Raw genomic sequence first — 14,639 nt, 5'->3', positions numbered from 1 at the left:
TAATCATATCCTATGATGCTCTATCTCCTACAAGTGTTGCTTTTTCTATTTCCTTTTCCTCTATTTCCATTCCTAAGAATGTCACTGAGGCCTTGTCTGACCCAAAATGGAAGCAAGTCATGTCTGAAGAAATGATTGCCCTTAAGAAGAACTGTACCTGAAAATTGGTTGATCTCCCCAAGGGGAGAGTTCCAGCTGGATGCAGATGAATTTACACAATCAAGTACCTTAAAAATGATACTATTGAGAGGTACAAGGCAAGGTTGGTGGCCAAAAGGTACAATCAAATATACAGAATTGATTATCAAGAAAAATTTTCTCTTGTGCCTAAGCACAATTCTATAAAGCTTCTCTTGTCTTTGGCAGCAAATAGAGAGTAGACCCTATATTAGTTAGATATGAAGAATGTCTTTCACCACGGTGACTTAAAGGAGGAAGTGGAGCCTCCACCTAGCTTCAAGTGTCCATCAACTGAAGGAAAAGTATGTCTTCTTAAAAAGGCTTTATATGGTCTCAAACAGTCCCCAAAGGCTTGGTTTGAGAGGTTCAGGAAAGCTATTTTAAAGAATGAATATTCTCAAAGTCATGCCAACCACACCTTATTTACCCGGTGAGAAAATGGTACTATTACTGTACTAATTGTCTATGTTGATGACATTGTGGTGACTGGATATGACATAGCTGAGATAGCTAGGCTAAAGGCTTACTTAGCCAAACAGTTTGAAATCAAAGACTTTGGACACTTGAAGTATTTCTTAGGCATTGAAGTGTCAAGGTCTAAGAAGGAGATAAACAAATGTCAGAGGAAGTTTTTATTGGACCTGTTGAAAGAAACAGGGATGTTAGGCTGCAAACCTGCAAATTCTCCTATTGAACATAACCATAGACTAGGAGAAGATTATGGTTCTTCCCTTGTTGATGCAAGGAAATACCATAGACTAGTGGGGAAGCTTATCTATATATATTTGACTCACCCAGACATTACCTATGCAGTAGGAGTAGTGAGCTAGTTTATGCATGCTCCAAAGAGTGGGTACTTGGATGCCGTGTACCGCACCCTTAGATACTTGAAATCCTCTCTAGGGAAATGACTATTGTATTCCAAGAACAATCATTTGAGGATAGAAGGCTACATAGATGTTGATTGGGTTGGATCCGTCTCTAATAGACGGTCTACATCAGGTTATTGCACATTTGTGGATGGCAATTTCGTCACATGGAGAAGCAATAAACAACCAATTGTGGCTAGGTCAAGTGCAGAGGCAGAATGTAAGGCAATGGCTCATGGCGTGTGTGAACTTATATGGTTGAGACTGTTGGTTAAAGAGCTGGACTTTGACATTGAAGGGCCTTTGCGACTCTATTGTGATAACAAGACAGCTATAAGCATTGCTCACAATCCGGTGCAACAAGACAGGACAAAGCACATTGAAGTGGACCAGCAATTCATCAAGGAGAAGATGGATTCTGGTTACATTTGCACTCCTTTGTGAAGACAAATGGCCAATTAGCAGACATCTTCATCAAAGGGCTCATCTGCAACCAGTTTGGTACCGTTGTATGCAAGCTGAGAATGCATCATATATATTTTACAGCTTGAGGGAGAGTGTTAGAGTTTGTATAATAAGGATACTTTAGGAACAAGTTTGTTAAACTGTTGTCTCTTATTATATTTTCTTTTTTTTCCCTTTTACTTCCCTAGGGAGGTGTATATAATTCCTTTCATATTGTTAGTGAAGAAGTATATATGTGGTAAAGAATGTTTTCTCTACATACAACATTCCACCATTATCTTCTCTTCCTCTTCATCTTCTTCTCCTTCCTCTTCTTCTCCAACCTTCCAACTTCTTGTTCCCTTACTCTCTCACCATTATCACCATCCTAGCATTCGTTTTTCCTAGATGCTTAAGCTAACTCCAATTGGCATCCATTGTTGGAGAGACTAGTCTCCTTGAGAAGGAAGCTTTAGAGAAAGAGCATAACCAAACCACACTGCCTTTGCAGACTGACAGGTAAGGATGGCTTGAGAGGGGGATTCCAATGCCGCACCACAACGATGATAATGTTGCTCAAGGTTTATTCCCTAATCAGCAAATCCTTCACTCGTTGCTAAATTAAAGCACATGCATACTCCCAGAAAGCTTTGATCTTAGGAAGGGACTGAAAGTTCCATATCATTCGCCAAACTGCAGTAGGGTCGGACTCCTAATTGCTCACCCGGGAGAATGAAGGTTTCTCCTTTTAAGCTCGAGTTTAGAGAGAGAGCATATGTATGATGATTTAACTAAGTAACACTTATTCCTTGTCGCTCTCATATTATCTGATCCTCCTCAGGAAATAAGGTCACAGGGATCAGTCTGATAACCTTTGCATCGTGCAGATGAAACCAAGTGTCAAGCAAGTTGTCTCTCCACTTTCGGTTTTCATGGCAAATTAAATCTAATATCAAGTGAATGGGGCACCTTGGAGGAGGTTCGTGTTGAATTTTAAAAATCTGGAAGAGAGGGACCCATCTATCCTTCCATATATCAATCTAATTCCCATATCCTAGCTTCTATGTTAACCCTTTCTCAATAGCTTTTCTTTCCTCTATCATATTACGCTAAGCCCAAGAGGGGAAATTCCCCAATCTAGCATCCATAAAATTAGAGTGAGAAAACTATATTGCTTTCATGAACTGAGCTTAGTGAGATAAGGGATTTGAGATTAGCTTCCAAGCAACCTTAGACAACAAGGCGTTATTATAAATGGCAGGATCCTATAGCCCCAACCCTCCAATTTCCTTAGACTGGATCAGTTTGGACCAAACTAACCAATGCATCTTTTCAGAGTCATCCGTTCCTCCCCCAAGAAAAGTGGGCCATCCCATTTTTTACTTTTGGTTTGGAGAGGTTGATTAAGCTTGAAATAGCTGGCCATATGGTTTTGAATAGGTGAATCACTAATTTCAAAAGAACCTCTCGACCTACATGGGAGAGAAGAGACTTGGACCAGACATGCGTCTTTTGGTGAAGCCCTATCACTGATACAATGGAAGAGGTCTGCTTTGCTTAGTCCAAACCAAGGGAAGCCCTAGATATTTAGAGGGGCCATCCCTATGGGGGATTTTAAAAATTCTAGAGAACCAACGTTTAAGCTGCAGGGCCGTATTGGGGCTGAAGCACAAATTGGATTCCCTCATGTTATACTGGCCACTAGCTATACAGTATAGCTCCTCACACTCTTTCAGGTTCTATAGCTCACAAAGCTTAACCTCAAAGAATATATAATAGACAGTCATTGGAAAAGAGCAAATGGCTAAGAGGTTGGGCTCCCCCCTTCACTCTGATTCCTTAAACTCCATTTCTACCACCACAAGACTCAAGGACATTGCTTAGGGCTTGGGAACATAAGATGAAAAGGGTGGAAGAGAGAGGGTCTCCTTGCCTAATACCCCTAGAAGGCTTCACTTGATAGCGAGTAATTCCATCAATGAAAATAAAATAATGAACAGATGCCATACATCCCAAGACTAATGAAATAAAGTGGCCACTGAAACCCATCTTCTCAAGAAGCCTCTGGATGAAAACCCATTCCACTTGGCCATACGCTCTTTCATATCAAGCTTGAGAATTATGAATCTTTTTTTTGTTTTTTTTCATTTTCCTCCTCCGCTTAACATAGTGAAAGAGTTCATGTGCCATGAAAATATTGTTGGAGAAAGTACGCTCAGGCACAAAGGCTGACTAAACTGGACAAATAATATCTGGTAGAAGTAGTCGGAGCTTTCCTGCAATAATCTTTGTGATTATTGTAACCACTTTCACAGAAAACCCGCACAAACTAATTGGATTATTGTGATCAATAGTCTCTGGATTTCCTATCTTAGGAATCAAATAAATTAGCGTATCATTGTTGTTCGAAGGGAAATTTCCCATAGAGAAAAAACTAGCTACAAATTTTGTAATACCTATTTGGGAGCTTACACAAAATTTCTGAAAGAAAATTGGGGGGGGGGGGGGGGGGGGGGGGAATCCATCCACACCTGGTGTTTTGAATTAGCCTATGGAGAAAAGAATTTGCTTGATCTCATCCAGAGAGGGTTGGGCACTAAGCATAATATTATTCTCCTCTGTGATAACAGTCATAGGGAACTTTAGCACCTCATCAATAGCAGCCATGTCTGATCCTTCAGATGTGAAAATGTCCTCATAGAAATCAACCACCTCACGATACACTTCCTCTTCAGATCTAGTCCATTCTCCACGATTTTTCTTCAATTTTAGGATTCTGTTTTGGTTCCATCTTTGAAGAGTGGAGGCATGGAAAAATGTTGTGTTTTAATCACCACCATTAATCCAGGCAATACAAGACTTTTGGTGCCAGAAATCCTCCTCATAAGCTAGCATGCTTTCCAACTCTCTGGCAATGTCAATCTCCATAATCTGGGAATTAGTCGATAGGAGAGGCCTTAACGCCTTTCAAGTATCTTCTTTAAGCCTCTAATTTTCAACTGAAGGTGATTGAAATACTCCGAGTTCTAGGTTTCCAAATATTCCTTGCACGAGTTGAAGGAACCAGATGAGCAGACGACTAAGCATATTCCACAACAGAGGCACATCTATACTCAATCCAAACCAACCACATTGCCTAACAACTAAAAGGTTGAGATCCTTGCTAACTCTAGAATCAGTGTCCATAATAAGTGGAGAATGGTCGGGACCAACTGCAGCAGGAGCAGAGAGAGACGCATAGGAAAACTGAAGGTTCCAAGGAACATTGGAGAATGCCCTATAAAGACGAATGCAGATAGATATTTCCAAGACATGTATGCTTATTCTCCACGTGAAACTTTAGGCCTGAAAATCCAAATCATCAAGGGAACAAGTATCTACCAAGTGCCTGAAATGCGCTATATCCCTTTCCCTCTTTGCAGTTACCCCCAACCTTCTCCCTCCACTTCAGAAGCAGTTAAAGTCTCCAATATACATCCACCCTTTTACCCAAGATTGACTTCATTAGACCAATTTGTCCCACACATTTTTAGTGTTGAGATGCCAGGGGATCTCCATAAACACATGACAGATGGAAGGATTCAATATGGGCAGTAGAAATCCAACAATTCAATTACCTAATTATCAGAGTACCTAACCTCCACCACATAAGGTCGTGCCAAAGAACCGCTAAACCCACTATCATCCATTTCCAGTTTCCAGATTTTTTATTAAAACTACAAAAAAAAAAAAAAAAAAAAAAAAAAATACACATCTACCACATCAATGCCAAATAAAAGGAGAAAAGGGCTTTATTGAAGTATCTTGGTCTTCTGAAAAGTGATCGTGGATCGGTCGTGTTGTTCTAAAAGAAAAGGCTTTTTTTTCTCCAAAACAAGAAGCTTGAAAGGAAAAAAAAACATTAACAAGGTAGGAGAAGGGTCGTCTTTCACTCTCTCTGTTTTGCCTTCGTTGTCTCTTATTCTTTCTTCTTGGTTCAATTCTCTATCTCCTTTAATTCTGGCTTAACCTGTAAAACCCTAGGGCTGAATATGCCTAATTTCTGATAGTCAAAGGAATTGAGATGGAAGATGGGTGAAAGGAAAGGAGAATCTCTTCACCCCCTACTTAAATTAATTTGGGTTTTTTTAGGTAAATACCTTTTAAGGGTAAATTGTCAAATAACTCATAAGGTAAAAATGGTCTTTTCATTTAACTACGCAAACTAACACCGTTAGGTTTCATGGGGCTTCAAGTAAACTTTTCAAACTATTGGTGTGTCAAACAATCTGGCTATAGAACAAGTGTTCAAGTAATTAACCCTAGTTAGAATTGCCACAACTGTCTTCCACTTCACAAAACAACTAGGCCCGCTCATCAGTTTTATTTACTGATCACAAAAACTTTCTCTAAATTTAAAAGCTTAAAAGCAATTTATGAATACAATATTCATCATCACTAAATGTACATACACAAACACAGCTTAAAGCTTGGGGAGGGGGGCGAAAAGAAAGAGGAGGAGGAGGAGGAGGAGGAGGAGGAGGGAGAGAGTAATATCGAACTTTTGGGTTTATAATTTGGGCTTAGCATCTCCTCAAAAATCTCAAGCCTTTATTTTTTTATTTTTTTCTGCTAGACAAAAGCCCAAGGTTCTAGGATTAGGATCCTCTCCAACTCCATCGCAACCTCTCACATGTATACCTCGGGATGCGTTCCAACCACCTGGGGCTATGTTCATCCAGGTTTTAGGCCACGCATGTGAGAGGTAGGGAGGGAATTGGAGGAAAAGGGAGCTGGAGAAGATCCGAATCCAAATCTAGATAGAAGCTTATGTGCCTCGACCTAGCTTCCTAGATTTCTCAAGCTATGGTCAACATCTACTTACTACATATTTAAATGAGGATGCTAATATGCCTAACATAAAATGAATGTAATTTGTAATAAACACAGCCCTCTATGATTGTGTTGCCCCTACGCCAGCATGGGGGCCAATGAGGGGGCACACATGGGCATATAGACAAAGTGGGTTTTAGGTTTCACATTGGTGAGGGGCATAATTTCGTCGCCCTCTATATCTGAATGCAGGGATCACACGACTAAGGACCATTCTTTTGCCTTAAACACAATTAAGCGAATTAGTTATTTGGCTGAGCCTCAAAGTGGATATTAGAACTCGGCAAGGTACCAACCCAATCTAAATTTAACTGGGGGCAAGAGTATAGGCCCAAGCTGCTGGCTGGCTGAAGCTTCTTCTGGGCTTAACAGGCCTCAAGTCAGCCAACCCAAGAGTATTTTTTTTTTTTTTGGGTGCGCAAAACCCACAAGCAGATGATTTCATTAATCCACTGTGAGCAAAAAGAGATTTATAACAGAAATAAGTCCTCAGCCAAATGAGGACTCTCACAACCTTTCTGAGGGAAAAAGCCCATTTTGCAATACCATAAACATGCAAATTCTCTCCCCAGTGGAAGTTGTTTAGAGACGCAAGGGTAGTAAGTAGTAACTTTATATTAGGATGGCTTTTCTATCTGAGAAAGTTGAGCCTGATTAGAATTCTTGGTGGTCTATATGATTTAGGCTAGTGAAGTTTATCTACTAGCTTTTGAGGACCACTTATATAAAAGAAATGGAAAATGTTTGACAAATAATGGTCGTACACACCATCCCAATCCTTAAGACACATTCTCTCTCTCTCTCTCTCTCTCTCTCTCTCTCTCTCTCTCTCTCTCTCTCTCTCTCTCATGTGGACTTCTTGAATATGCATCACGAGGAACTCCTTCCTGTGCGTATACTAGCTTGACGTGGGAGATGCCAATATATGTGAGCAACTTGTCAATCTCTAGACTAATACCATGTTTTGGGTCTCTTCAGAGACAAATAATATGCTTTCACACATGGAGGAGGGATATGACAATTTTGAACATATGAAAATTTAGAAAATGGTCAAGATTAGCCACATTTCAAATTTTAAAAATAGATTCAATCATATATCTTTTCATATATTGACCTATTCCTTTGTACTTTTCGTCCTTCATTTTTTTCAAAAAAAAAAAATTATCTTTCCTTTGAATTCTTGAAATCTTATTTTTCCACTTAACTTTATTTTGTCTTAGAATTAATATGTGAGCAAAGGACCTTCAAGACAATTCTATGGAATTTGAACTAGAAAAACTTCATCCAGTAAATAAAAAGAACATTTCGAATGCTTCTAAGAATCTTTTAAAAAAATCCAATAACTTATCCGAACACTTTTTTTTTTTGGTGGGTGTGGGGTGGGGGGAGGGGGTTGGGGAGAAATTGATATTTGGATTTGTGGAATAGCTTTTCACTTGTATAGACCAGCTGAGGAGGATGTACGATCACTTTCAATGAACCCATATAAGAAGCCAACAAGGGGCAGGAGAATGCATCTTACACGGCCCAATTGAGGCATAAGACCATCTTTGGGTCTTGGGTCGTGGCCCATATCCATTAACCCCTTCATCTATTGCTCACAACTCACAAGCATAGTTTTAAGAACTAAGGAGGCAAACAAGAAGATGAAGCCAGGTACAGCCAAGGGTGTCAATTTCAACCATAAACCGAATACCGAAATCAAAACCAAGCCAAATTAACCAAATCAAAATCGAACCGAATAAATTCGGTTCAAATTTGGTTTGAATATGTGAGTATGCTATTCGGTCTTGCTTGGTTCCGTTTTCAGTTTGAATATGTGAGTATGCAATTTATCATCATATATTTACAAGCTAAGGTAATTTTGGAGTTAGCAATGGCCATAAGGCCCATAACTTGAGCACATTATGGCCTTTGGTCCATCACAGTCATGGTTCAAAAGTGGAATCATTTTAATAACCGAATTAAAATTGCATATCAGAACTGAATTGGAACCGAAACCAAACCGAGCCAAATTGAATCGGTTTGAATATCTAAATACAGAATCGAGTCTGTTCTCAGTTCGGTTATGGTCCACCTTATCATCATTTGGAACCAAACCGAATAACCGAAATCGAGTCGATTAACACTCTTAGGTATAGCTATAACACCAGTCACCTTAATTTCTTGTTTCTAGATTCTTGGAATTAATTTAGTTCATGAGGACAAGTAAAACCAAAATAATTTGGAATTTGACATTAGGCCTTATCCAGTTAAGCTGAAATTGTATGAATGAGATGTTTACTTAATCCTTTATCACATGGACTAATCCATTTACTCTCATGTAGCAAATAATGAAACGGTATGTTTCACTAAGCATAATAATGCCTAGAAGGACTCTTGCCATTTTAGTCTTATCGTATCTTGGGTCTTGGGATAAATTAGTAAAATGAAAATTATTCACATGATAATATCAATCATGGTAAAGAAAATCACTTCGAGAAATCATTGTAACCTAACTTGTAATGTTTTTATATGTAAATGAAATGGTGGCTATCTCGAGAAACGAACAACATATTGAATCGAGGAATCAATTAAACTAGCCCAACTTTAAAGAGAACAATTAAATGAATGGATAAAGCTTTCCATCCAAGAGCAGCGCAAGAAAGAACAAAATTTCCTGTTTGAAAGTGGTCCCTGTGCCACAGACACAGGTGGTACACAATGTCCATTGTTGAGGGTGCATTTCCAGAAGGGATACTCTCATAAAGAAAACACTTGCCCTTAAATGAAAATTAGATGTGTGTAAGTCTCTGAATTTTTCATTGGTAATTTATTTTTTAATATTAGTACTAAATTCTGATATATCACACATATATAGTGTCATTCTCTGTCACGTACCACTGAAGCCAAATCATTTTAAGCCCGTAATATTAAGTTTCATTTTACCTAATTTTCTTTTTTCTGTTGTTGGTAGAAAATTTTACCTAATTCAATCCAATGACATAGATACATAATGATGATTGGAATTTGCAAAGATAATAAGTAACAAACAATTAATCATTTTCATATCAAATTGTCATACTCTATTCAAAATAGACTAAAACACGCAAGAACTGACTTGGTAGGTCTTAATTTAAAAAAAAAAAAAAAAAAAAAAATATTATATATATAAATATATATATATGAGAAAGAATGCTACCTTGCTGAAGCGGGTAACACCTAGACGCAGCAGGCACAAAAAAATCACGTTGCCCTTGCCTTGTAGGCAATTGAAGATACTCTCATACGTCCTCCCATTGGCCTGCATACTGTCATGTACCTTCGCTAGCATGGTATCGTTCTCTTGCCCAAATACACATTCCATGGCATCTGGTCCCTTTATCACCTGTCCCTACATAAAATAAATCCACTAATAGAAGTTTGAGACCCAACCGAGCTGCCCATGTATAAGAACCGATTCAGTAATAATCGGTTCTAGTTTTAGTCAATTGGTTTTGGTCTGGCTCCCGGTTCCGGTCCCAGATTGAACCCTTACCTTCCATTGAACCAAAAATGGACTTGATGGTTAGTGCCATCAACTAATTACTGTTTGTTAAGTCCTTGTGAGAGAGAAGGCAGCTAAGTGCACAAAGCTCCCACTACTGCATGCCATGCGAGGGGTAAATGTATGCAGCATTACCCCTTAAAGAGGATATTTCCAAGTTTCGAACGGATGATCAACATGTTGCAATAGTACAACTTGTATATTTCAAAAATGGGCCCAGATAGAAGGCAAGCCTACCTGTGCAATCCTAGCAAAGACCAGCCCAAACAGACCCACATCATGGCACAGCACGCCTTCAAAAGCTTCCTTATCCTATATTTTTGGCTTTGCCCTTTCTCTAATATCTTAATCCAAACATTCCCAACCATGGTGCGTTGCCCTTTTTCTCTTATATCTTAATCCCACAAATTTTTTTTTTTTATAAGAATATCTTAATCCAACAACATTCCTCCTAGTTTCAATCATTTCCCACTCTCCATCCCTTGTCCAACACTTAACCAACTAACAAACACCAGCACCAAACCCCTACTTTGATGGTCTTTTTTCGGCTGTGGCCTTCCACTTAAAGAAACGGAAAGCCATTTCTGAATCATTGTAAAGAAGATGAGGTACATCTAAAGTGGGTGACTGGTGCATAGGTTATTAAAAAGCACCCTCCTCCCCCCATTTCTTTTCAAAATTCGAACTCAATTCCAACACATCACCAAATCCTCCTCTCTATCTTTCTGTGAAAGAGAAAGAGAAGGGAAAGGGAAACAGAGACTTCTGTTCATGGGTGAGAAGAAAAGAAGGAAATAAGGCCTTACTAGCTAAGTAAAAGGTTCTAAGGCCACCAGGTGCCTAACACAGCTGAACTCCAAGAGGAGAAGGAAAGAAGAGAAGAATGACCACGGCAAGGTTCATCAAATGCGTAACCGTCGGCGATGGCGCCGTCGGAAAGACTTGCATGCTCATCTCTTACACTAGTAACACCTTCCCAACGGTACAATTGATCATGATCATGATCATGATGATTTTGAACTGATTATTGTGATTATGGTGTTTCCTCTTCACTTGGTTTAATTTGCTTTACCTTAGTCCTTTTTTTTTATTCACTTTTTGGTATAGGATTATGTTCCTACAGTATTTGACAACTTCAGTGCCAATGTTGTGGTGGATGGGAGTACAGTGAACCTTGGTCTATGGGATACTGCAGGTGAGGAGACTTTTGAAACTTCCTAATCTAACCATTGATCTTGAAATTGTAGTATCAAAAGCATTTGAATTGAAAGGGCCAAAGTAGTCATTTAAAAAGGAAACTTGGATGGCCAATTCATATTGCAGGGCAGGAAGATTACAACAGACTGAGACCTCTAAGTTATAGAGGTGCTGATGTGTTTCTATTGGCATTCTCTCTTATCAGTAAAGCTAGCTATGAGAATATCTCTAAGAAGGTAATTAATTTTCCCTTCTCCCATTCCAAACCCAAGTTATATATATCCTCTGACATAGTTCGTACATACACAGTGGATCTCTGAGCTGAGACATTATGCACCAAATGTTCCAGTTGTGCTGGTAGGAACCAAGCTTGGTAAGATCAATCAAGACCCAATAACCATACAAGCATATAAATATTGTGAAATTCTAAGTTGTATATTTTTTTGGATGGAAGACAGATCAATGTGATCCTGTTTTGATTTCCTGTCCTTATAATAAAAGCTGTGTTTGGTAGTCATTCTGTTCTAAATGGCATTTCATGTCAAAACCAGAATTTTCCGTTTCTGTTTCAAAATTCTTAACCATGTTCCAAAATGTCTCGTTTCTAATATTTTTTTACCCAAAAAAACGAACCGCGAACACCAAATGGAAGATTCCATTTTCTTGTTTCCGTAAAACAAAAAAATTCCAGAAACATTTTTCTGGATGACTACCGAACGCTGCCAAATTTTCATTGAAGGGTCCCAGTACCTCACACCAAAATTTTAGCACTAATGACCATCTAACTCTTGTTTTACCTAATCAATTCTGCTGAAATGGAAACAGTGATTTCATTCTGTCCAACACAAGTTCTTCTCTTTCATTAGTTCACCCATTTTTAGAATTTCTATATTTTAATCTGTCTATACTAACCCAACACAGGTTTTCGTATTAAAATTTCATGATAGAATTAAATTTTTTTTTTATTATTATAAATCTGACTTGAGGAACTGCAGATTTAAGGGATAACAAACAGTATTTGATGGAACATCCTGGAGCAACACCAATCACAACAGCCCAGGCAAGTCACCCAGGAAACATATACAGTTTTGCCTAGTTTTATTATTTTTCTGTATAAATTTTTGTTTGGGTTTTCATGGAAGATATGATTGGAACAGGGTGAGGAACTGAAAAAGATGATTGGTGCAGCGGTTTACATCGAATGCAGTTCCAAGACTCAGCAGGTATGTATGGCTTTATACTTCTTATTAACTATCTCCAAAATTCATTAAAACATAAATGAAATGCTGCAAAACCATCCCAAAACAACCTCTCTGTTGTTCTTTATTGATCCTTGGTTGTTCTGTTAGCAAAAGCTTCATTAAATTGATGGGTAGGAGGATCATTTTGTTAGGACATTTATAGGGTCCTGGGTACTCACACACTACAGGACATAAGTGACTGTGGACCAAAGATTTGGAATTATTATTTTGCATTAGAGGATGAAAGTACTTTCACTGTTTCACCAACATCTTTTCTTGGTTTCTGTCTCTTAGAATGTGAAAGTCGTGTTTGATGCTGCAATCAAGGTTGTTCTGCGGCCTCCAAAACCAAAGAAAAAGCACCGGAAGCGAAGGCCTTGCGTGTTTCTCTAGTCCAAGTTCATATTATATATATCTTACATGATATATAAATATCCTTCCATTTCTCTCACCCTTAAGAGGTTATGCAGTTGTCTTGGATAACTTTGCTACTAAATATATTGAAGAATTTGCAGTATTCCCATTTCGTATAGGCAATTGCCCCCCCCCCCTTTTTTTTTCTTCGAAAGCCCCCCCCCCCCTTTTTTTTTTCTTCGAAAGCCAACATTATGTAAATCATGTTAAATCCTAAATACCAAGATAAATACATAATTAAGAAACAATATAATGTATGATAAAGAAAACACAATGTCTACGCTGGCCAATGGAGATGAACGTCAAACAAGAAAAGCTCAAGATCGGAATTGGAACTTCTACCCTACGCAATCCTGATTGTAAAAGAGATTGGTGTAAATATATCAAGGGTCGAATGCACCTCCGACCTTTCCTTGTTGACTGAGACCACTTTCTGTCTCAGTCGGAAGAGGGATAAATGATTTCTTTTCCTTTTATAGTCACCCCTTAAATAGTCCTCACCTAGATAAAATTCTAGGATCTCACCATATTGGGGGAGAGAGTTGAATCAAATGTGTAAAGCAAAAAAATCATTTCAGATCTCTGGGTAAGTTTGAGGTTATGTGCTAGAAAGGTTTTACGCACCCAATCCTACCTGATGATCGATATCCATTCTAATTCTATTTAGACCATTTATCGGCTTACTAGTCCTACTAACTATTCCTAGATTCTAATATGCACAGTAGAATTACTAAAAAAGAACTAGCCTACGTAAACCATGTATGAAAGCAAGATATACGTACACAATAAATGAAAAAAGTAATAAAAGGCAATAATATGTAACAACCCAAGGGTGTAGTGTAGTTGGTGAGCAATGTACTTGGTATGAGTTGTAAACTCGGACGTCCTAAGTTCGTCAACTATATATGGAATATATGTACTTATAAAAACTCTTTTAGAAAAAATCCAACAACATAATGACGTGACCAAGGATATTTTCAGGAAATCCATCATTATAACGTGTATACACATAATGCTAATTTAATATGGTAATGGTATACCTAATGTTAAGGTTGTCTTAAATTCTTGACCCGTTTTGAAGATTGACTTGCTCCGACATATTTTGATGGTCACCTGAATGGGAAGTTTTTCTGAGATCTGTGATAGAAGCAGAGGGGTTGGGCCGATAGGCCCAAGCCTGAAGCCCATCACTAATCTCGTATGGGGGTGCGGGGGTGTAGCCCCATGGTATGGTTCAACCGGATTGACCACGACCCAATATGTCGACTAGTGACTTGAAGTATATAATGTACTGTTGTCTTGTTGAGAAAGTCATTGCATTTTGGGAGTTTTTTGAGTTAGAGTTTCAGAGCGAGTTTTCTTGCCGCTGCTTAGGTGTAATCTCTCTTCTACATAATGAAACATCTTCTTCTTCATCCGAGGACATAGCACACCACGCCGGTGTGTGAACCTCATTAAATCTTTGTGTTGTGCGGATCTATTGTCTGTTTATTTTCGTATTTCTTGGTGTTTGCTCTAACTCGTAGTTCAAAATGCTGAAAGGGAAATCTTGATTATGGCAAAAATCCTAATTTTCTGGGAATCCCCTGGATTTTAGATTCTGGGCTTCGAAGGGTCAAAAGGGGATGTCTATGGTGAAAGATGTGTGAGGTCTCTAAGGTGTGTGAGAGAAAGAGAGGGCGTTTCCCTATTTATTGGGAACCAATGAGGTTTGGAGGTTCTACCATCCATTAGGGTGTCACGTGGCAACCTTTGATTTTAGGCTTTATTATCACTGTTAGGGATCCCTTTGAGTGACAAAATTCAGTATTTACAATGGGATCTCTATATTTTTGCAGTGTTATGATAGGCTAAAGACTAGTTTCATAGATAGTCTTTAGGCCACCTAACCCATCA

General features: G+C 38.6%; 1 protein-coding gene across 1 annotated transcript; it reads left to right on the top strand.

Moving 5' to 3' along the window:
* The first annotated feature begins 10,562 nt into the window (after nt 1-10,562).
* On the top strand, nt 10,563-12,846 carry LOC122059236 (rac-like GTP-binding protein RAC2). The gene is made up of 7 exons (XM_042621924.1): nt 10,563-10,873; nt 10,999-11,086; nt 11,215-11,324; nt 11,398-11,461; nt 12,084-12,148; nt 12,246-12,311; nt 12,624-12,846. Exons 1-7 carry the CDS (start codon nt 10,775-10,777, stop codon nt 12,720-12,722), a joined length of 591 nt encoding a protein of 196 aa, XP_042477858.1. The 5' UTR covers nt 10,563-10,774; the 3' UTR covers nt 12,723-12,846.
* Nucleotides 12,847-14,639: the final 1,793 nt, after the last annotated feature.

The sequence above is a fragment of the Macadamia integrifolia genome, chromosome 13 (genome assembly GCF_013358625.1).
Source record: "Macadamia integrifolia cultivar HAES 741 chromosome 13, SCU_Mint_v3, whole genome shotgun sequence".
Classification (NCBI taxonomy): Eukaryota; Viridiplantae; Streptophyta; class Magnoliopsida; order Proteales; family Proteaceae; genus Macadamia; species Macadamia integrifolia.
This window is presented reverse-complemented; position numbering and strand designations above follow the sequence as displayed.

Excerpts from the sequence above, each read along its gene's own strand:
- LOC122059236 (XM_042621924.1), top strand. The coding sequence starts at position 10,775 with ATGACCACGGCAAGGTTCATCAAATGCGTAACCGTCGGCGATGGCGCC. Across the intron at positions 11,325-11,397 it reads ATGAGAATATCTCTAAGAAG|TGGATCTCTGAGCTGAGACA; the intron begins GTAATTAATTTT and ends GTACATACACAG. Across the intron at positions 12,149-12,245 it reads CACCAATCACAACAGCCCAG|GGTGAGGAACTGAAAAAGAT; the intron begins GCAAGTCACCCA and ends TGATTGGAACAG.